We start from the raw sequence: 23156 nt of genomic DNA, 5'->3' as shown, positions 1-23156 counted from the left end.
CCTTTGTTTAAGTGAACTCTAAAATTGCTCTTCTGACCCTTGGTGGTGTTCTGCCAATACATTGTGGAATTTAGCAAAATTTAAAAAAAAATTAAATCTTAGGCATTCTTTCATTCTGTTTGAGCTTCTACACGTACACATTATTATCATCTTCTAGCAGTGTTGGCAATCACAACTACAAGAAATAACCAAAAAAAAACCCCCAGGAATATTATATGACATTATTTTATAGGCACTTCCAGAACCATGCAATTTGCTTCATAGTTAATTTACTGAATTCCAGTATCTTCTTTAAAGAAAAACAACTGGCTTGTATTGTATAAAAATGCTGCCTTTGAGATGCAAGAAATTCCACACTACTTTACCAAGCTTGAATTAGATACCAAAACAATCATTCCTTACAAATAGAGCATCCAGTGTGTACTCAGAAACAGCCCACAAAGAGCCCTAGTATTAGCACTTGTTCTTTCATGATTTAATGAAAAAGCTCAGCTTCAAAAGAAACAGCTAATTAGATAATCACATTAGACTGTATCACATAGGCCTTGAGCAGTCAAGCTTCCAGAAAAATCATTGAATAAGACAATGGGAATAGGGCTTTTATTGCATTTATCACAAAGCATGGCCAATATTCACACTGAGATTGTAAGATTATTACATGGTTACCTGTGCTCTATAAAATAGAGATATCATGTTGAACAAATTATAAAATGGTACTGCAGTATTAGATATTATTAGCATGTTACTTTTATTATTAATCATCATTACCTATCACCAAAACATTAGTACTTCAGTGTAAACACTGCAAAACATATATATGATTTAACAGATTGAATATTGACTGATTCAAACACTTTGTTATCTATCCACAACATCTAGAAATAAGGCATATGGTCAGCAGATTAGGAGAGTTTAAATAAACAGCCTGAGTGCTTTGCTTTCCTCCCACACACCTTAACTCTGTCAGTTATGCTGCTGGATTCCTCATAGCAAATCTCATGTCTTGAGGAGGTCATACCTGAGGAAGGCTGTTAGCTGGCTGAAACATCATTCTTTTAGTTTTTTTCACTTTCCTGTGTACAAAGGAAAAAAACAGTGAATAGCTAGAGGGTTCAGTCCTTTTAAAAATCTTGGCAGAGTTTTCTGCTAGAAAGATAACTGTGTGACCCGAGAGACTTCATTTGTTCATGCTCATACATTTATATACATCTGACACTTTTTTTCCACCCAGAGGATCTTGACATGACATTGTAGAACTGATCACATCTGTGTGATAGAAGCTTGACAGTTTTCCCCACACAGCCCTGTCAAAACTTCCCATCAGTAGCCGTAAACAGAATTAGCAGGGTGGCCACTTGGCAACCAAATGCTTTTGCTTTTGCAATCTTACAGTGTGGCGCCGTCTCCTTTTAGGCTGAACGCAGTCCTGTCCGTGTGACGGCCACTGAAAATCCTGGGGCAGCATTTTGCTGTTCTGACTCTCCACTTCTTCAGAATCAGAGTCTTCTTGCTGCGTGGAAGGAAAATGCCTATCTGGATAAATCTCCTTCAGTTTGCTCTCAAAGAAGACATCTAGGCATCGTCCGGCTTCAGCAACCTCTGAATCTGGCTGCAAGAGAATAAATAAGCATTCAGTGTTATCACACACAGGTAACATCAAGGATCAAAACCAAATGACTACTCTGCCTTAATGTCTCACCTCGGATCTGTCTGCTACACCTCCATTAGTCTCCTGCACATTTTCTACAGCCCATTAGTCCTCTGCATTTACAATGTAAATAAAAAACAGATGCTGCTATTATGGGACACGTTTCTGCATCTCTAAGAAAAAGAGATGTGCAGTGAACTCAAAAGGATAACAGTCATTATTGCTTAGGAATTTCTGTACACCTGAATTTTCCCTAGCTGTTTATTTTCCTGGTTATGACTGGTTTCTCACACCAAACTCAGCATCAATACAAAAAGTTGTCTGCTAAGATGTCCCTCTAATTTTACATCCATATGTGTCTCAGGTTCTCAGATCCATATATATCTCCATTTCTGTCATTACAAAAAAAAATAAAAAAATAGCACCTTATATAATTTCCAAAGAGTAAAAATGATTAAAACTTCTGTTTATCCCAATCCCATATCTGATGTCAATGGCACCAACGGTTACACCAATGTGACAGCTTCAAAGAGCAACCCTCTGGCTTGTATCCCCCCCACCCATGCATATTAGAAACCTACATAATTGAACTTTGCACAGTTCCAAAACATGAGACGCACGTCAGTCACAAGTTCCTCAGGTGCAGAATAGTGGGACTTGTCCTTTTTTTGCAGCTTTTTTCGTATGACTGACAAATCCATTGGCCTTTTGATGATCTGATAATAATGGCGAGCCTGCAATAAGAATAAAACACAAGTATGTAATATTTTAAATGAAAATATTTCCTCTCCATTGACTTCTGTCCAAGTTTGGACAGAAGTCACTGCAGAGGATTCCTTGCATCAAGGAAAAGAGCTCTAGTCTTTTGGTGCCTGCACTTGCACATCATCTTCCTGGGTGCTTTTTGGTTTGATTCAAAACATACTTGCTTGCAAGATTGATCTTGAAAATAGCACACTTCAGTGACTACTCTGCTATTTTCACATTCTAACATTTATCTGCTGAGAGAAATGTTGTCATTCAACTTTAATCAGTAATATATCTAACATTGACAATTAGCTAACTTTTCCCCCAAGCAGTTATAAAAATAATGTGCTGAGATACTGGCTGCGGATACTGTGGGAAGTAGTCTGCCAAGAGTGACTAAACATATGCTACTAAGCACTCTTTTTAAAGTTCAACAAAAGTCTTTTTCAATGGGCACCAACTAGCAGGATATCCCACCCCTTAAATCTTTCTGGGTCACAACCTACTTGTTAGGTAATGTGTTCCATAAGTCCATTGCAAGCTTTATTAGGTGGAATATTTTTTATAATGTTATTTGGACTATTCCTACATATAAAAGCTTTTTTTTCTCCTCTCATTTTCCTCCTCCAACTTGTTTTACATTGTGTTCTAATGTTACAATAGCATGAATCTACATCTTCCTTAAAATCCCAGTTAATATTGCAAATGTTGAGTACATGGACGAAGTCTCTACAACTTCCTGTGGACACAGTCACTTTACCACCCTTGTGCAAAACATGAGAAAAGAGGGAGTCTGGGGTTATTTATAAAGCAGACCTCTCTTATGGCAGCAAAACATTCTCCATGTATGCAGCAAGTCAACTTTCTTAATCACTGGAACTCCTCATATACCTTTTGCATCCTACCAGCATTTTAAATTGCCACTCAAACCTGGCCTGAGAACATTGGCCAGCATTTACCTGCCTCTGATCTGGCACCTTCAAAGCACTTGCAAGAGGGAAATAACCTACCCTTCCCTAGGAAGCAATAGTGTTCTGAAAAAAAAAGCTAATCTATATCTTAAAAAAGCTAATCTATATCTTTGTCTTCTTTAAAGGAGAAATTCATGAGGTGTGCCAGAGTATTCTTTGGATTCCCTCTGACCCATGCGTATGCAGTACTTACCAGGGGGCTGACAGGTTCATGGAATGGGAGGCTCATACTACTGCAGAACAGGGAAAGCACCAGCTTTTCACACTTCTGTAGAAGCCAAATTTGAAATGCATTTTAATTTAGAACAAGCCAGTTGCATTCTTGCCCGTAGTTAATCAATCATAGTAACAACAAGGGGAGTTTTCATGTAGTCTGTGCATTTCTGATGCAAAATGGCACTTGGGGGACATTTTGCCTCATAACATTTTTATAGTTTCAAAGTAAGTATAGTCAAGAAATGCAAGAAAAGAAACATTATGTAACAATTTTTGTATGCATGTGTCTTTCTTGGAAACTCTTGGGGATTCATAGCTACCACAATTTCCTTTCTGCACTCCAGATCTATTCCTTGGCTCTTAACTAAAAGAACAGCAGCAACAATGTGGAAACAGCTAAATGGAAAATGTTCCACACTGTTCGTATCCATTCATACAATTAATAGTAAGTTATGTAGTTGGTAGTACTGTTCTGTAGTTCTGTTAAATCATCATCAACTTGTAAAATACTTATAACTAGTCTTCGTTATCCATTCATACAAATGGAAGTAAGTTATGTAGTTGGTAGTACTGTTCTGTAGTTCTGTTAAATCATCATCAACTTGTAAAATACTTATAACTAGTCTTCGTTTTCTTCACTGATGCAAAAAAAAAAAAAATCACTACAAAGACATTATAAGCCATGTTTGCTCACAAGCAATGTAATTTCTAGTCAACTCCATGTTCCAGGTAGATCTTCACTAATCAAGACCCCAATCCCAACTGTTTCTGGTCAGTTTTTACCCAATCGAACAGAAACAGGGATCACATCAAAGTCAAGAAGTTAAATCCACCTCTTTATGGACAGAGTAGCTCAGGTCTGGAAACAGAATGGATGAATTTAAGTAGTGCTGTGGCTATGGTCACAGACCTTGCCAAGGGGCCCCAATGGTCTAAGAATCATTGCTGTTGTCTTTATGTATGGTGCCCAGATTAGACCAGTGTCTTACTCCAGGCTTCATTTGTGCACGGCCAGCTCAGCGTTGGCACTCAGCTGTGTGGACTTACCCTCCCTGTACAGCTGTCACCAATACAAACAGGACATTTATTTGGAACTTGTGGCTTCCAAGTACCAAGTGGGCTCTAAGAAAAGGCAATTTTCATGGGAGATTTGGTGTAGGAACCGGTAATGGGGATGTAAAGAGATAAGCTTTCATCTAGGCTGAGTTAACAGTGCCTGAATGTCATCTTCAAGGGGATTAATGATATGTATGAAGACTGTGTGATGATTTCAGTATGACTGAAGCTGGAAAAGTGTCTACATCAAAAAAATAACATTGCAATTGGCCTAAACAGATGTCTGAGAAGGTAAGAAGTCTTAAAGAAAAAAGATTCAGTGGCAGAAAACCAGGCAAAGTTGACTCAGGGAAACTTGCTCTGCTACTGAGTGCAACTTCCCTGTTCGAAGGAGAAAGGAATTCCAGGTCTGCCTGCTTCATCTTTCTGTAACATGTCATTCATCTTAAAATTGAACAGCAACATCTAGATAGAAGAGACTGATATGACTGAATACCAACAATGCTTTTGTTGTATTTACTGCTCTCTGAAACATTGGAGTAGCAACCAAGTCAAAACAGTCATCTTTCCAATGAAGAAGCAAAGCTGCATGCTGAGATCCTTTTCTAAGTAGTACAACCAATGAAGAAGCAAAGCTGCATGCTGAGATCATATGTCCTTTTCTAAGTAGTACAATATATAGTTATTCACACCTTCTGGTCATATTCATCAAGGCCATATTGTGCATTACAGCTGTGGCTGTAGCGTGTGTTTTCACAGTCATATTCCACCTCCGGCTTCACTGGATTACGGCAAAGCGTGCACACCCATTCTCCCCTGCAAAACAAGAACCCAAAACTTGTGTCAAATTTTGATATCCACCTTGTCAAATAACAAACCTCAGGAATCACTGTATTTGGAAACAAGTCTCGACCTTAACTGGCATTCTGTAACATCAGGGCCTAAATAGCTATAGGTGAAGGTATATTACAGAACTATGAATTCAACTAACTACTAGAACAGAACTTCAACAAAGGGAATTAATTTACTTCATTAATATTTAACGTTGCCTAGGAAGTTTATTTTAAAGGAAAAACTGGTTTACACTTCGTTTTAAAACTAAAGGTTTAATAAAAGCTTAGCTATTAGAGAAAAGAGTGAAAAGCCAAGATATGGAAATGCCTGCTTTTTGAACGGAAGGAAGAAACCAGAATCTCCAAACCACTATCTCACAATGTATTTTTCTCAGCTGAGACAGTTATCAGGGCTTGGCACAAATGAAGTAGCCTCTGGTCCCACCTGGTATGATTTGTAACAGAATTCAGAATTATACACCACCAGTAAGGAATATTATGCAGCCTCACTTTTAAAGTTTGGTATGTGGACGTGTACATAATTCTGGCTCTTTGTTGCATATAATTAATTTGTGACAAGTTACTAGGGAATGTATGTCTCAGGAAAACCAATGTCCTAAACGTTTCTACAAAAGCCACCAAAATCCTAGATTTCCCTTAAAACTCGCTAGAAAACTGAGTAGGAACTCTCTGGTTGCCCTTTCCTCGTGCTAGTCACTGTTCTTGCAGAGAAGAGATAATGTCTACACCACAGATGTTACGTGAGAGTTAGGATTTTATTTTTCTACAGTAAGTCCTGAGAACGTTTTTAAAGGTCAGGTCTACCGCCTTCTTTGTTGTACTGGCCAGGTAACCACAGAAATGGCATACATTGCTGAAAACAGTTTCGTTAATAATTCACCTAGTTCCTAGTGTGCAAGAGAATTCTTCCCTTTGCAAGAAAAGTAACAAAAAAAGGCAGGTGGGAGATACAGTCCTTGCCTTTGTACAAGGTTGACACATACAGCCCTGAGGATGTATTCTGTCTCAACGCTGCCAGCAGAAACTGAGCACGTTAGTGAAGTGTCATACATACTCACACTGGAAAGCTGAGCAGGGCTGGAACATGGCAGGAGAGATGGAAGACCTTGGGGCAATGATCACAGCACAACAGTTCTCCTCCGTTAAGACACACGGCACAGAAATCCTCATTTTCAATTGGGCTGACTTCCTGAGTAACTGGAGACTTTTTCACGATGGAAATGCCATTGCTGAGCTTCTGATCAACAAATGCAGTATCTACAAGAGGGGATTGTGTCTGTTCTGTAGCCTGGGATATGAAAAATTTTCTGTCCTTTGAGTTCTCCTCTTTGGATTTCAGTCCTTCAGGTGGACTATCTTTATTTATCTTGAATGAAGAAAAATCTGTGATCACACAATCATCATTTTCACATACAAGCATGTAAACAGCAGTGGTTATCTGCAGACAAAGTGGTTTCTCTGCAGTAAACTCTACTGGAGAGGGCCCTGGGGTTCAGCAGGCTCATGCTCAGCTCAACATCTGCCACAGATCACTTTGGTCATTTCCTCCACATACCATAATGTAACAGCATTGTGAGAGAGCTGTACAGATTTCATATCACAGATGATAGAAACAGGACATTTTACAATCTTATTTGCAAATTTTACTGTAAACAACTCACAGCTCTCTGTGGAAAGAAGTTCACAGTCAAGATTCCAACAAAGCAATAGAATACAAAGCTTTTAAAAATCTATTACACTCTGATTTCTGGAACCAGTTCCTTTCTCTCAAATATGCATTCAGGTCAGTCTTAAGCTATTTTTCCTATATTTGTAACTAGACAGATGAGCCAGGTTGTTTGCTAGAATACGAAACCACTACAGCTATCCAATCCCAGAGACAGACTTCTCAGAAATGGAAGTATCAGGAAGCTACACAGAAAACTAAAAGCTGCATGTCTACTACTTCAACCCATCACAGAAGTGTCCAAGGGCGAAACGAATCAACTGACCTGTTCAGTGTATGATAACTTTCAGAAACCATGGGTACAAACCAGTGGGAAAAAGAAGAGAAAGCAGATAAAGCCTCAAGGAAATACCACTCACCTTTATAGACATACTTGAAGACTGGGTCCCAGATTCAATTATCAGGAGGAAATTTCCCTCCTGCTCATTGTCCTGTGGCTGGAGCTTAAATACTGGGAGCTCGCCTGCTTCTGATGTACGTATTTTTAGACGTTCCAATCTCACATAGGGATTCTTCTGCTCCTTAGGGTTAGATCTACAATCAAAATGACACATGGTTAAATTCAGTCATATTCCATAAAATTCTCCTCCTTCCCAAGTTTCAACATTTTTTCACACAATAATTTTTGTGTTCCTTTTCCTTTATAACTGTAACTCCGCTGGCTAAATGCTGAAATGTTTTTTCACATGCCAATTCTTTAAGAAATGTGAATGCAATCACTTTAAGTTAATCATATGTGTAAATGCATTAGTAATTTCTGTGCTAAAACTTTGCCCTGGTTGTAAGAGACCTTTAAGATCAAGTTCAGATGTTAACCTAGCACTGCCAAGTTACCACTAAACCATGTCCCTCAGCACTATATCTACACATCTTTTCAATACCTTCAGGGACAGTGACTCAACCACTTCCCTAGGCAGCCTTTTCCAATGTTTCTTTCAGTGAAGAAATTTTTCCTAATATCCAATCTAAACGTGCCCTGGTGCAACATGAGGCCATTTCTTCTTGTCCTATCACCTGTTACTTGGGAGAAGAGACCAACCCCACCTCTCCACACCCTCCTTTCAGGTAGTTGTAGAGAGTGATAAGGTCTCCCCTCAGCTTCCTTTTCTCCAGGTTAGGCAACCCCAGTTCCCTCAGCCAGTTCTTGCAAGACTTATGCTCTAGACCCTTCATCAGCTTCGCTGCCCTTCTTCAGATGTGCTCCAGCATCTCAGTGTCTTTCCTGTAGTGAGGGACCCAAAACTGAACACAGTACTCAAGGTGTGGCCTCACCAGTGCTGAGGGATGATCACTTTCCTTGTCCCACTGGCCACACTATTTCTCATACAAGCCAGGATGCTTTGGTCTTCTTGGCCACCTAGACATGCTGCTGGTTCATATTCAGCTGGCTGTTGACCAACACCCCCAGGTCCTTTTTCTGCCGGGCAGATCTCCAGCCACTCTTCCCCAAGCCTGTAGAGCTGCCTGGGGTTGTTGTGACCCAAGTGCAGGACCCGGCACTTGGCCTTGTTGAACCTCATCCCATTGGCCTTGGCCCATTGATCCAACTTGTCCATATCCCTCTGCAGATCAGCGCTGCCACCCAACTTGGTGTCATCTGCAGACTTACTGAGGGTGCACTCCATTTCCTCATCCAGATCATTGATAAAGATATTAAACAGGACCAGCCCCAGTACTGGGCCCCAGGGAACACCACTTGTGACCAGCCACCAACCGGATTTAATTCCATTCACCACCACCCTTTGGGCGCAGCCACCGTCCAGCCATTTTTTTACCCAGTGAAGCATACACCCATCCAAGCACCTGCCCATTCCAATTTAAGTCATGCTTGATACTTTTCAGTATCAAGCTGGCTGGCTTCAAGCAGGAACACAGCACATCATCAACTTTACTGTCATAGCAGTAACTGAAAACAAAATTTTATAAAACTGTTGAAATAATATTAATCCTGTTCCCATTATATTTTTTAGGTTTAATTGGGGCTAAAGAGTTTTGAATTGTTCAAGTGAGATAAGCCTGAAAATATTTTTCACTATGGAAAATCACACAGAGGAACAGAAATACATGAACTTGTCACTTCTTTTAAATTGTTGTTTTCAAGTTTAAAAGAATACTTTAGAACTTTCAGAATAATTATCTATAAGGAATCTTGCATTCTTTTTAATTTCTCTGTTAGCATTAAGTATGACAAATTTTCAAAATACATGCATAAAATTTCATGGCCAGTGCTTTGGTATAAGAAAAGACTCTGTTACCTGACATTCTGATTGCTTTTCATATCCATTTCAAAATGTTCCTTTTCACAGTTATTGGAATCTGGAACAGAAGATAAGAAAATGAATAAAATATTTATAATATCAGAGTCAGATACTTCAATATTCATGTACTTCTGACTGGTGTTTAATATGATATCATAAGTGAATTATGGAATCATTTAATCTATATGTATAGAAAATGCATATGCTATTTTCTATTCTGGGATACAGTCTTTTTCTTTCTCTTTGCTTTTAACCGTACCTTCTGTACTGAATATGAGGAGCCTTTCCAAAATATTTTGTTGAAATGTTTACATACCCAGGGAATTATATATGTACACAGCTATGCCACATTCATCCATTTACATGGAATAACATAAGTAATCCTCTTTTGCTATACAGCCTTAATTTTAGAAAAACAGACCTATGGAGGTCTGAACCCCTGAGGCACTGTGGTCTTCTGCTCCATGCTAAGAAGCATCTGCATAATTCTTTGAATTACTTGAAAACAGGAAGGAAACTCTGTGTCCCATCTGCCACTGAGGGATAAAAGCAAACACTATGATTCTTTTCTATCCTTCCAATGTAACATAAATATATGAATTAAAAACTATCCATTACATAAGCATGCGAGTAACTGTAGCTATTAGCTGGTATTAGACACAAGAGTAAAGAAGCAACTTTGGAGAGATAGATGAGATGGGGTAGAGATGAATGCCCCAGTGGATGCCCTCATAAATACCAGTCCACTGACAAATTTCATAGTAACTTCTTCTTTTCTTAGGAATTATTTTGACACAGACAATACTAACAATAAGACAAACCAAATATCATGGCTATCTGGTGTCCTGGGTTGAGGGACACAGGACTACCCTTTCTTCTAATGCTAGGGAAAATTGCACTTTTAGAAGATTCTAGTGTCTTAATTTGTGAAAATATTTAATGTATAGCCAGCCAGGCTTGGGATTCAAGGTTAGTGGGATTCAACGTTAGTGTTTTCGAGCCATGCCTTGGTGCAGGGACAAGGAGAAAAAAATTGCACTTTTAGAAGATTCTAGTGTCTTAATTTGTGAAAATATTTAATTTATAGCCAGCCAGGCTTGGGATTCAAGGTTAGTGGGATTCAAGGTTAGTGTTTTCGAGCCTTGCCTTGGTGCAGGGACAAGGAGGAGCAACTCCTGGGCGTTTGACCCAGGCTGGCCAATAAGATTATTTCATACAATGAACGTCACATTCAACATAAATTAGAAAAGTTTGCTGCGTAGCTCTCTCTCCCTTGATGGCAGCAGGTCCAGACAACTCCTTGCCCCGGTGCGGACCCCTGAGGCCTTCCCTTCCTCCTGAAGCCATTGGGCCCGCAGTGTCCGCCATTTGCTGTCCACTGCCAGGAGTGCACAGCTTCCTGCTGATATAATTGGCTGAGTATAATTCTTGTATATCTTATATCAGTGTCGGGATAAATACTGGTTCTTCGGTGTTATTGTTAATTATTTAGTCTTAGTCTGTTAAATCTATTTATATTTCAACCTTTGTGTTTCCTTGTGTTCCCTGATTCCCCTTTCCGGATGGGGAGGGGTCATCAGGTGATAGAGTAATTGTCTAAATGACAATAGATTGTTATGGGTTTTCTCAAACCATAACATCTGGAGACAAATGAGTGCCAGGAAAACATGCTTTTTTAAACAATATCCAGCTCCTGTCAATGGTACCTAACCAATGGCTAGAAAGCAATGCGCCTCTAAGATACTCTGTTGTTCTCAGCCACAGGAAACACATTACAATCAAGACTGACAAGGAAAGGTGCATTTCATGTCACTTCTAAAGCGCTATTCACTTGTGATTATTGCTCAGATGAAGGGTTGTAGTCATGGCTCTGGGGAGAATTAGTAAAGGGTGACTGCATGCTGAGCTGAAGGAGCAGCTCTCATTGCACATTGTCAAACCAGAGGATGTTCCAGTGGTTCTGAGTTCCTAATGTTAATCAACATTCCCATGAGCAACTTGGCTCACGAAATAATAGTACCTATAAAACTTGTGGAAAACACCAAACTAGAGGGATTGCAAACACTGTGGAGAATGTTTATAATTTAAAAAATGATCTTAATACATCAGAGAAAGAAAATAATCTCCTAAATCAGGAAGACTAAATTGAAATAACTAAGTATAATGTTTATGAAGGATCAAAAGAATGTAATCGCAAAAGTAAATAACTGACTAAGGAGCTGCTCTGTAGAAGGAACTAAGGGTTAACATGGACCATTCACTACATGTGAGTCAACCATGCAATGCTGCTACAGTGTATTACCAGGGGTGAGGAATGTAAAACACAACCAGTTGATATCCTGGCTCTGCATAGCACCCCTGAGGACGCAGCTGCAGAACTGAGTTTGGCTGCGGCCAGCACTCCTTAATTGCAGACAACCCAGAATAGCACAGCAGGAATGAGGTGGTTTTAAAAAAATCACAAGCCTGACCCATGAGGAGAGGCTGAAACCATCAGATTTGTTTAGTCTAGGAAAAAGAAGGGGAGGGGAGGGTGTTTATGTAAGCCATGATAAGAAGAAAAATGGCTGTAAGAGGAAAAATGATGAAATGATGTACAATTTTTACCATACTACTTGGCACTAGGATAAGAAGCATTTTCTTGTAAAACAAGCTGAAATGTTTAGATTTGACATTAGAAAAGGATGAGTCATTGGAGATAAGTACCAGAAGCAGTGGGGTTTGGCAGCACAGCACTGCTGAAGCCAGCAAGTCCCACCAAGAACCACTGGCAAAGATAACATTGCCTTTGCAATGGAGTTAACCTCTCTGACTGGTGCCCACTATATGTGGTGACTGTGCCTCCCCGGGTCTCCCCTCACTGCACACCTTTAAACAGTGAGAGCAGGAAGGGAATTGCTCAATCCTGATCCTTCCTTGTGAAAAGGGAGCAGCGTCCAATTCAACACTCTAGTCTTCCCATCCTCTTGCACAGAGCAAATCTGTAGCATCTGTTATAGACAGTGAGATTCTCTAAGTTAAGGCTCCTTCTGTGTGTAGTGTCACACAAATCAGGTACGATAAAGCTGCTCCTCTCGGAGACACTTAAGCCTGACTGAGGCACAATTTTTTAGGGTTGTGCCTGATACAACTCACACAAATGACTGTGGCATTGTTGTCACAATTTGGCATAGTACACATAAAAGAAGACAAATACATTTCCTTGGCTCACTGAGCTAGGCCTCCTTTGTACTAATTAGAATTCTCTGAATAAAAATACAGCACAGAGATAAAAATATTAATTCATCTTTTACAGAAAGAAGCAGCCAAATATTGGCATAAGTCACAGGATAACAGCTTGATCCTGCAATCCCTTGCTTGCATGAATAGTCCCATTGACTTTTAGAGTTTGCAGGAATAAGGCTTTACAGTGTAGCACAAGGGTGCTGGCAATTTGCCCATGAAAAGAGTTAAATAAGGTCTAATTCTCCACTAAGGCTGAAGAAATAGGCCTTGGCTGAAGGGAATGTTCCACAGTAGACAGAGCCAAGCAAAAGCACATACTGTGCAATATATTAACCTAACAAAAATTTGCTATGCTACTGATGTGAAGGACCTTAGCAGAAGGCACATTACATTTCGAAGTAATTTTTATTTTAATTGAATTTGGACTCTTCAAACCAGCTCTTCAATAGTCATAACTGCAGGTCTCATTAACCAGATTGCTTCTAAGAGAACTAATACTCCAGGTCCTTCCCACAGACACACTCATTTCTGGTTCATAGATGAAGGATGCTACATCCTTCAAGGCATAACATTTCCATGTTTTTCCTCCACAAATGAGATCAAACACACTTTTCCATTGGATTAAGTACTCTGATAATATTTGATGCTTGCTGGAAAAGCACATTTATATGTAAGCACATTAATAAGCATACTGATTTGCAATGCTTGCAATGCACAGTGCAGAAAGAAAGAAGGACTAAAAATATAAATGTAATAATGAAAAGCCTGGTACCTTCTTTGCTTCTAATCTGTCTCATTCTGGCATTCACAGGCAGGAAGGAAGTGTTGCTGAGCAGTTCAGAAGGAGAAGTGCAATGCTGAGATTTTTTGATCGAAAGATTAATAGGCTCTTCAAGCACTTTTTGCATAGAAAGAGTTAATTCATTAACTGCATCTTGCTCGGGAGTAGTCAAGCTGTTTTCTAGAGGATGATCTGCAGTATTGAAGTCTTCATTTTCCAGCTTCAGGAGGTGCAAAAATAAAAAAAATATCAAATTTTATTAGTAGTTTTCTTTCTTTACATCTTAAGAAAATGATCTGCAATCAGCCTTCAAATACCAGAGAAGAAAAACTTTACTTACTGAAATAGCTGCCTTTGACTGACTGACAATAACATGTGCTATCAATGAAAGTGGATTCCCTTTCAGTAGAAGAGTTTGAGCAATTCCTACCTTGCACTTAGAGCTGCCCTGGAGAGCATCACCTGGTGCGAGGCCAGCGGTGGCCCCAGGGCTCAGGTCACTTGGAGCTCTGCCCAATGCCAAGGTGTAGCTGGGAACTGACTCTGGAGGATCACAGTCACAAAGGACATTCAGGGATGGGCCAAGTGTAACAGCAGCTGCACCTTGCATCTGTGGATCGGCCGAGCTAGATAACTTGGTTGAAGGTAACTCCATCTCTAAATCGTTTGAAAAGCCCACAATACTTAAGGATGCTGAACGCTGGGAAAAGAGAAAAGAAAAAACAAAACAACATGTTAATAAGCAGCAAAATGCTACTGGTGTTTCTATAATGGATGAGATAACTGGTTGATTACATATAGCTGAAACAGAGTGTGTCACAAGGGCTTGAAAGTATCTATTGTAATCTTCTACTCTTTCCAAAAGCTTTAGAGTTTCCATCATTAAAACTGAAAAAGGAGATACCTAGGTTACTCTTCTGTGATTCACCAAAAACGTCTTCCTTTGAAGAAGGAATCAGTCCAAGGAATCCTGATTTTTAACTTCCTACAATGAACGGGAAATCTAAGCATGTCGACTATTGTAGTAAATCAATCCTTGATAGAAACTCTACTAGCTTCCATTAAGTTATTCCAAAAGGAATAAGATTCAGATCAGAAATTTTATCATTTTATTAAAAAATCATCAGATCACTTTATTCAGAAAGAAACTTCAGAAGAAATAAGATTCAGGTCTGACACAAGTGGATAAAAATATCATTAATGTTAATGATGCTGAAAACTTTATGGTAGCTAGTGAGTCTGCCCCATTGAAATCTAGGGCACTTGCCCTTTAAATATCGTGGTGTAAATCCAGAAACATCCTACAGGTATTAATGAGGAAGGATGTACATGTCTAGTTTCCAAACAAAGGCAATATTTACCAAAGTCTCTCAAACAGTCTTAGCAACACGCATTTTCTACTGTCTCATGATTTGTCACTGTCATACCACAGAAATACTGTTATACAAAACAAAGCAAATCCACACATCTAGGTGATTTCCTTAAGCTGCCTTACTACCAGGAATGTGTGACTGTACTGAAATCAGGACTCTTCAAGCATCCATATGAAGCAAATATAAGCAGTCTTAAGAAGTATGCAGATCTTTGTCATTTGGATATGTAATTTTCCATTTATTTCATCATAGTTCATTGGTGTTTCACCCTTGATAATTGACTGAATAAATCCTTTTCATTTGACTACAAGACAATAAGGAGCACTCATAATATAAATTAAGACAAAATGTATTGGTCACATATGAATTAGAGTTTAACTTCATTGTTGTACCTATTTTTCTGCTAGGGGCCTGTGACTTACAAGTGAATCTGAGACAGGACCCCTTTCCTAGATTTAATCAGTATTTTTCTCAATTGTTATTCCATTTTGGATTTTGATATCTTAGTCCATCTTAATCCAATAGTGGTAAAGACATTGGTCTAGCTTAAGCTGTCAGATGTGTCTGTGTAAATCCTACATAATGCCCAAGAAGTCAGTCTTGAATTCCTCTGTTTGCAATGCATATCACCTATGTGCTAAGAGAACACTGGCCACAGACATTAATTTTCACCTAAGTATGTAGCTGAATTTCCTTTTCCTGAATTTGCAATAGATATTACAGTAGGAGCTTTGCCTGAACAGTGAACACTTAAATTCAATGAGACAAAATAGCCTGCATTTGAGACAGAAAGAGGTCATCTCTTCTGCAGTGCTATGGAAGGTTTGTGCCATTCACACAATGGTACAAGTGCCCTAGTAAGTCTGTTCTAAACAGTCCCTTCATGCAGAAAGCACCCTAGAGAGTACTGGGTGTCTGCAGCCAGGGTATTGGCCATTTTCCTCCTTGAGGCAAATGAATGTCCCTAAATCTAAGCTGTCTGAGCTATAACTTCCTAGATTTAATCAGTATTTTTCTCAATTTGGATTTTGGATTTTGATAACTTAGTCTATCTTAATCCAACAGTGGTAAAGACAGTGGTCTAGCTTGAGCTGTCAGATGTGTCTGTGTAAATCCTACATAATGCCCAAGAAGTCAGTCTTGAATTCCTCTGTTTGCAATGCATATCACCTATGTGCTAAGAGAACACTGGCCACAGACATTAATTTTCACCTAAGTATGTAGCTGAATTTCCTTTTCCTGAATTTGCAATAGATATTACAGTAGGAGCTTTGCCTGAACAGTGAACACTTAAATTCAATGAGACAAAATAGCCTGCATTTGAGACAGAAAGAGGTCATCTCTTCTGCAGTGCTATGGAAGGTTTGTGCCATTCACACAATGGTACAAGTGCCCTAGTAAGTCTGTTCTAAACAGTCCCTTCATGCAGAAAGCACCCTAGAGAGTACTGGGTGTCTGCAGCCAGGGTATTGGCCATTTTCCTCCTTGAGGCAAATGAATGTCCCTAAATCTAAGCTGTCTGAGCTTCTTGGAACCAGCTGGAACTAGTCAAACACATTCTACCTTCTCCTTACATTTGAGCTACAAACTAGAACACAGCAAATGAGTAAGTGCATAGATGGAGGCACCATTTTCCATATCCTCTGTCTCCTAAGAATGCTCAGGTTTCAAACCAAAGGAAGATAATGTAGGTCAGAAAGGAATCCACATTTCATGGTCACATCCTACAGAAGTCCACAAAGATCAGAAATGTTCATTTCCTGTCATAATTTGCTTATGACAGGTTCACGCACATGCAGTGACAAATGTGGCCTATCAAGCACGCATTTTCCTTTTCATTCCATCACTCCTTTTATCACAAGCCTTTTCCAGATGACAAAATAAATGAATTTTTCTCATAACATTTAAAGAAAATAATAAAAAAAAGAAGCAGAATTCATACTTGAATGGGACAGATGGACTGTAATTAGAATCATAGAATCATAGAATCATTGAGGTTGGAAGAGACCCTTGGGATCATCAAGTCCAACCATCTCCCCTACACTACAAAGTCCTCCCCTACACCATATCCCTCAGGGGATTAGCCTTGCCTTTCCCCCTTATTTCAAAGTCCATCGTGAGCATTAATTAAGCCCCTATGAGGTAGTTAATATTAATTTAGTCAGATTCTCAAAATCATGAGGCATTCACGAATTCCTGTCTGTGTCAATAGGAAGCACCTAATGCTGTGCTCCATTGGAAACGGGCATGCTGAGGCAAACACATGGTAGGCACAACTACCAGGAATGTGTGACTGTACTGAAATCAGGACTCTTCAAGCATCCATATGAAGCAAATATAAGCAGTCTTAAGAAGTATGCAGATCTTTGTCATTTGGATATGTAATTTTCCATTTATTTCATCATAGTTCATTGGTGTTTCACCCTTGATCATTGACTGAATAAATCGTTTTCATTTGACTACAAGACAATAAGGAGCACTCATAATATAAATTAAGACAAAATGTATTGGTCACATATGAATTAGAGTTTAACTTCATTGTTGTACCTATTTTTCTGCTAGGGGCCTGTGACTTACAAGTGAATCTGAGACAGGACCCCTTTCCTAGATTTAATCAGTATTTTTCTCAATTGTTATTCCATTTTGGATTTTGATATCTTAGTCCATCTTAATCCAATAGTGGTAAAGACAGTGGTCTAGCTTAAGCTGTCAGATGTGTCTGTGTAAATCCTACATAATGCCAAAGAAGTCAGTCTCGAATTCCTCTGTTTGCAATGCATATCACCTACGTGCTAAGAGAACACTGGCCACAGACATTAATTTTCAGGATATAGCTGAATTTCCTTTTCCTGAATTTGCAATAGATATTACAGTAGGAGCTTTGCCTGAACAGTGACCACTTAAATTCAATGAGACAAAACAGCCAGCATTTGAGACAGAAAGAGGTCATCTCTTCTGCAGTGCTATGGAAGGTTTGTGCCATTCACACAATGGTACAAGTGCCCTAGTAAGTCTGTTCTAAACAGTCCCTTCATGCAGAAAGCACCCTAGAGAGTACTGGGTGTCTGCAGCCAGGGTATTGGCCATTTTCCTCCTTGAGGCAAATGAATGTCCCTAAATCTAAGCTGTCTGAGCTATAACAGCTTCTTGGAACCAGCTGGAACTAGTCAAATACATTCTACCTACTCCTTACATTTGAGCTACAAACTAGAACACAGCAAATGAGTAAGTGCATAGATGGAGGCACCATTTTCCATATCCTCTGTCTCCTAAGAATGCTCAGGTTTCAAACCAAAGGAAGATAATGTAGGTCAGAAAGGAATCCACATTTCATGGTCACATCCTACAGAAGTCCACAAAGATCAGAAATGTTCATTTCCTGTCATAATTTGCTTATGACAGGTTCACGCACATGCAGTGACAAATGTGGCCTATCAAGCACGCATTTTCCTTTTCATTCCATCACTCCTTTTATCACAAGCCTTTTCCAGATGACAAAATAAATGAATTTTTCTCATAACATTTAAAGAAAATAATAAAAAAAAGAAGCAGAATTCATACTTGAATGGGACAGATGGACTGTAATTAGAATCATAGAATCATAGAATCATTGAGGTTGGAAGAGACCCTTGGGATCATCAAGTCCAACCATCTCCCCTACACTACAAAGTCCTCCCCTACACCATATCCCTCAGGGGATTAGCCTTGCCTTTCCCCCTTATTTCAAAGTCCATCGTGAGCATTAATTAAGCCCCTATGAGGTAGTTAATATTAATTTAGTCAGATTCTCAAAATCATGAGGCATTCACGAATTCCTGTCTGTGTCAATAGGAAGCACCTAATGCTGTGCTCCATTGGAAACGGGCATGCTGAGGCAAACACATGGTAGGCACACCACCCAAAGCTGCCTAGCAAGTTAACAGAGACCTTGTGGCTATTCACTTCTTCTAATTACTTCATACATCTTCCTTTACTTAGGTCACGAGAGCGTGACATCATCTATTACGTATTGAGACCTGACCTGTGTGCAACTGCATGCACTGCAGGCACAATGTTAGCCCTACTAAGATGATGGTAGGATCAGTCCTGGCTTCAGTGAGACAAGTTCACTTACTGGGACTACTCGCTGGGATGACTACTACTGCAGAAAAAAAGAAATAGACACGTGCATAATCATAGAATCATAGAATCATTCAGGTTGGAAGAGACCCTTGGGATCATCGAGTCCAACCATCTCCCCTACTCTACAAAGTCCTCCCCTACACCATGTCCCTCAGCACTGCATCTAAACGGCCCTTAAACACATCCAGGGATGGTGACTCCACCCCCTCCCTGGGCAGCCTGTTCCAATGCCCGACCACTCTTTCGGTGAAAAATTCTTTCCTAATGTTCAATCTAAACCTACCCTGCTGGAGCTTGAAGCCGTTCCCTCTCGTTCTGTCACTAATTACCTGTGAGAAGAGACCAGCACCAACCTCTCTACAGTGTCCTTTCACGAAGTTGTAACTAAAATTTCGAGAAAGGTGAAATTCAATCTTATTATACGGCTATATCTTTTTTACTCTTCTAGCTAGCATCAGTTTCTTCAGATATCTTTTTAGATTATATAAGCCAATATAAAACCTTACTCTTGTTAAAAAAGAAAAAAAAGAGTAATGAGGCCATCAAACTGCCATCTGTCTTTCCCTTGGGGCAAAAGTTAATTTTGTGGTTATTTTAATGATGAAGCAACATTATGATCTTTCAGTGCAAAATATTAAAACTCAGTTAAGAACAGACACATTCCATTCTGATCCATGGAGCTGCTGTCAAGTGTGAAGTGAACAATGCACTGGGAACAAGGCTCATTAATAGCCTATTAATTCACTCCCTAAAATAATCATTTCTTTTGCCATTAGCAAAAATTTCTCTTTTCCCTTGACAGTTCAGCTAGTTTTTGCAAATGGGATGCCTTTAAAGAATTGATCTCTGTTTTATAAAAGCTCTATTGCTTTTACATTGCACCCTTTGAACAACAACAAGTATTAATTATGCTCTTGGGTAGAAGGTGGCTTCAGCTGTAGGTTATTTGAAACTTTTGACATTTTAATGTACAGCCTGGCATATCAAACTACATCTGTGTCATTATAAATGGAATTCTCATTGTCTCATAATTAATTTTGGTCTGATGATCCTTATAATATAATGGCAGCAGCATCACCACCCCAAAATGCCTTCTACCACATATTTCATAGCTATGGTAGTGAAAGGTAAGAAGAAAGAACATGCAAAGTGCCTTCAGAGAACAAAAAAATAAATATATTGTTCAGTTCAAATATTTCTTTGATCACTGTTGCATTTAAAAAGGTCCAGTGTAAACATGCAGCACTAATAGAGAAGAATTCTGAGAAGCAAATACTTACCTTGAAACACTGGGATTAGGATTTGTTAGGATTGTTTTGGCAAAGTCTCAAGGCTGTTGACATTAAGTGTCACAGATAAAGAAAGCTAAAACTAGGAACCGTCAATTCTCTTTGCTATAAGAGAAATAATACACTGCAAATGGTTGCAGAGTAATGAACGGCTGCTATTAAGTGGAGCAATCCCCCTGGCAGCTCATTATACCAGGAGGTTAAACAAATGTACTACTCCAATCCAGTTATTTAACTCACCGCACACAGCAGCACTGATAACACAGCCTACACATGCTTCCTATTAGTATTTCCCAATTTCAGAATAGAATCCAAAGGATTGCCTTTCCCTTTTTATGAGAAAAAGAATCCAAACCTTCCTTAACATTTTGTCTGAATAAACCGGAGCTGGCTTAAAGCGGAAGGAGGAAGAGACTGTATGGAGCAAGCAGCATCATGTTTTATTTATCCTTTTTTCCAGGTCAAAGGAAAAGGTTTTGTTAAATTAACATTCTGGGAAATGGACCTAATTGCATTAAGCATGAACGCATTTGTGCCGTAAGCAGCTCAATTCTTTAAAGTCTAAAAATACCTTGATACTTTAGGAATTTGCAGGACCTTGAATTCCAGGCTGTTATCATTATTTTCTTCACCTCTAATCCCCCTAACATTTATAGTAATTAGAAAAAAAACCAAAACAAACAAAATAAAACCCACCCCACCCCAGTCCGAAGCTCAGATTCAAACTCCCAGGGTCAAGTATTAAATTATCATTACTTTCAGTCACTACATAATCACAACATGCCCACTGCAATGCTAACAAAAATAAAACCCGTACTGTGCCCCCAAACTGCTCTCCCACAAATTTCACATGCTTTTAGAGAAAAAAAACCAACAACATTAGCTAAGCATTTGCCACCAAGATGGAGGAGATTTCATTAAGAAAGTTTAGGAAAAATGCGTTGGGGCAAAATACCTTAGAATGCCACCTACAGCAGGCCAAGATCAATTGTTCACTCTAATAAGCCTGTAGTAACAGCAGCATCAGCATGTCAGAGCCTAGAAGGTCACACACAACAAGTCCCAGGAGACTTGATGAGAGGTTCCACCACGAACTGTCACCATGTTAGTCTTGCATAAAATGTCACCATTGCATATAATTGGAATAAAACAGAAGCCTCTCTTGAAGCGCTCTCAAGAGCACTCCTTGATGGCATGGAATGTTTTTAAGAATTCCCCATTTCAGGTACTTTATGGTGTTTGAGACAAACAGAGCTCTTAACTAAGAAGCTGAGACCTACTGTGAATGAAAAAGAACAACACAAAAATCTGCATTATAGCACTAAACAAAATTGCTATGTGTTTACACCTTGATCACTACTTCTGGTCACCCTGTCTCAGAAAGGATTTATCAAACCCACAAAATACAGAGAAAATGGCCAAAGATATAAAGGACCAAACTATAGAATGGCTTCCATTAAAAAAAAAAAAAAAAAGACCCTAGAGAGACCAGCAATCCTGTTATGAAGGTGGTGAATACAGAGTGATTATTCACTGTTTTTAAAAACAAAAGAACTACAAGGCACCCTACTGCATTATCAGGGAACAGACTTACAGTAAGCACATAGAGAAACTTCTCATACAATGCCAAACTCAGTTGCTGCAGAATGAGACCAATAGTATTAAAATGGAATCAAGAAATGGACAGACAAATTCACAGAGGAGGGGTCCATGAAGAGCTGCAAAACACAATTGTGTGGATACACCCTTCAGTTCAGAAAGTACCTAAAGCTTTCATAGGCTGGGATAGTGTACCATCAAAGATCAGTTTATATTTGTCTGTTTCCTTTACCCTTTCCTTGGGCTTAGCTATTGGCTACAGCTATAAATGAACAGATACAGCTGTTCAGTAACGATTTACTAATTCAGTGCCTGACATATTCAGAGATTTATTTTAAGCAGAAGGTGAAGTAACAGCTCAAGGGGAGAAACTCTCAAAGGTTGCTAAGGAACAAACCCAAACCCGAGTTTGACAAAAGCTGTCCAATCTAGTCACAACTGATCAGTGTCCCAGAAGGCAGAACCACAGGTGCCCAAGCCAGTTAGGTTTTTTAGGATGAGTGGGGATGATACAGAGCATTCCACTGTCTACTACGCAACCCAACAGCTGGACAAGAAAAGGAATCCTCCCTCCCAGGAGTAAAGGTCCTGCTCCTAACTAGAGAAAGGGATGCACTTATGGAGTCTGAGATGTTCAGCAGGCCCTGCAACAACACCAATGCCTGTTGCAGCAGTACCTGAGGCTCAAACTACAAATTTGTGCAATAGACATACAGCAATTACAACATTTCCTCAAATGCTAGGTACAGCCTTTAGACCTCTTGCTCATCACAGCCACAAATGACAATTAGGTACATGTAAGAAAAACAAGGATTGTATGCCCTTTGTTACTCCTGAAAAACACAATTAGGCCAAAAATATCTTATTATTTTCGCCTCTGCTCCATGACAGATGACCTCTCCAGTCCTGTGTGCAAATTAATAACTCAATATCATACTATGTAAAAGCAACAGGAGTACCATATCATTGCAGAAGGTTGGTAACCCTTTCCACAAAATTGTTAATCTAATTGAGTACTCATTCCTTCACACTACAACTTAGAAATTCAATAACTTCTTTAAATCTGTTCGCTAGAGCTTGGCACAACTCTCTAGAACAAAAGTGCAGGCAGGTATCACAAAAGTTATTATGAGATTTGTCTTCTGCCTTGCTGGCATTCTTACTGGAGAGCCTGGGTATTGGACGGGCACGGGGACGGAACAAGTCCACAATCCAAAAAAGAGGTCACAGCTACATGAGTGAAGTATACTGGCAGGGGAGTGTGAAAACAAAATTATATCCATTTTGCACA

At 39.3% G+C, this 23156-nt stretch overlaps 1 protein-coding gene across 1 annotated transcript in view; it reads right to left on the bottom strand.

Annotated features, from left to right (window-relative positions):
- Positions 1-441: 441 nt before the first annotated feature.
- TRIM66 (tripartite motif containing 66) overlaps positions 442-23156 on the bottom strand; it is a 77743-nt gene continuing 55028 nt past the window's right edge. Inside the window, exons 11-19 of the mRNA XM_014954835.1 lie at positions 13913-14182; positions 13474-13702; positions 9474-9534; positions 7578-7752; positions 6551-6858; positions 5331-5454; positions 3560-3634; positions 2230-2382; positions 442-1609 (exon numbers count right to left, since the gene is read on the bottom strand). Of these exons, the coding sequence (XP_014810321.1) occupies positions 1340-1609; positions 2230-2382; positions 3560-3634; positions 5331-5454; positions 6551-6858; positions 7578-7752; positions 9474-9534; positions 13474-13702; positions 13913-14182 (1665 nt within the window). The 3' untranslated portion in view covers positions 442-1339. The remainder of the gene's footprint in view (positions 1610-2229; positions 2383-3559; positions 3635-5330; positions 5455-6550; positions 6859-7577; positions 7753-9473; positions 9535-13473; positions 13703-13912; positions 14183-23156) is intronic.

This window comes from Calidris pugnax, unplaced genomic scaffold, assembly GCF_001431845.1.
Source record: "Calidris pugnax isolate Ruff unplaced genomic scaffold, ASM143184v1 scaffold186, whole genome shotgun sequence".
Lineage (NCBI taxonomy): Eukaryota > Metazoa > Chordata > Aves > Charadriiformes > Scolopacidae > Calidris > Calidris pugnax.
Note: the sequence above shows the minus strand (reverse complement) of the source record. Positions and strands in the feature narration are given on the sequence as shown.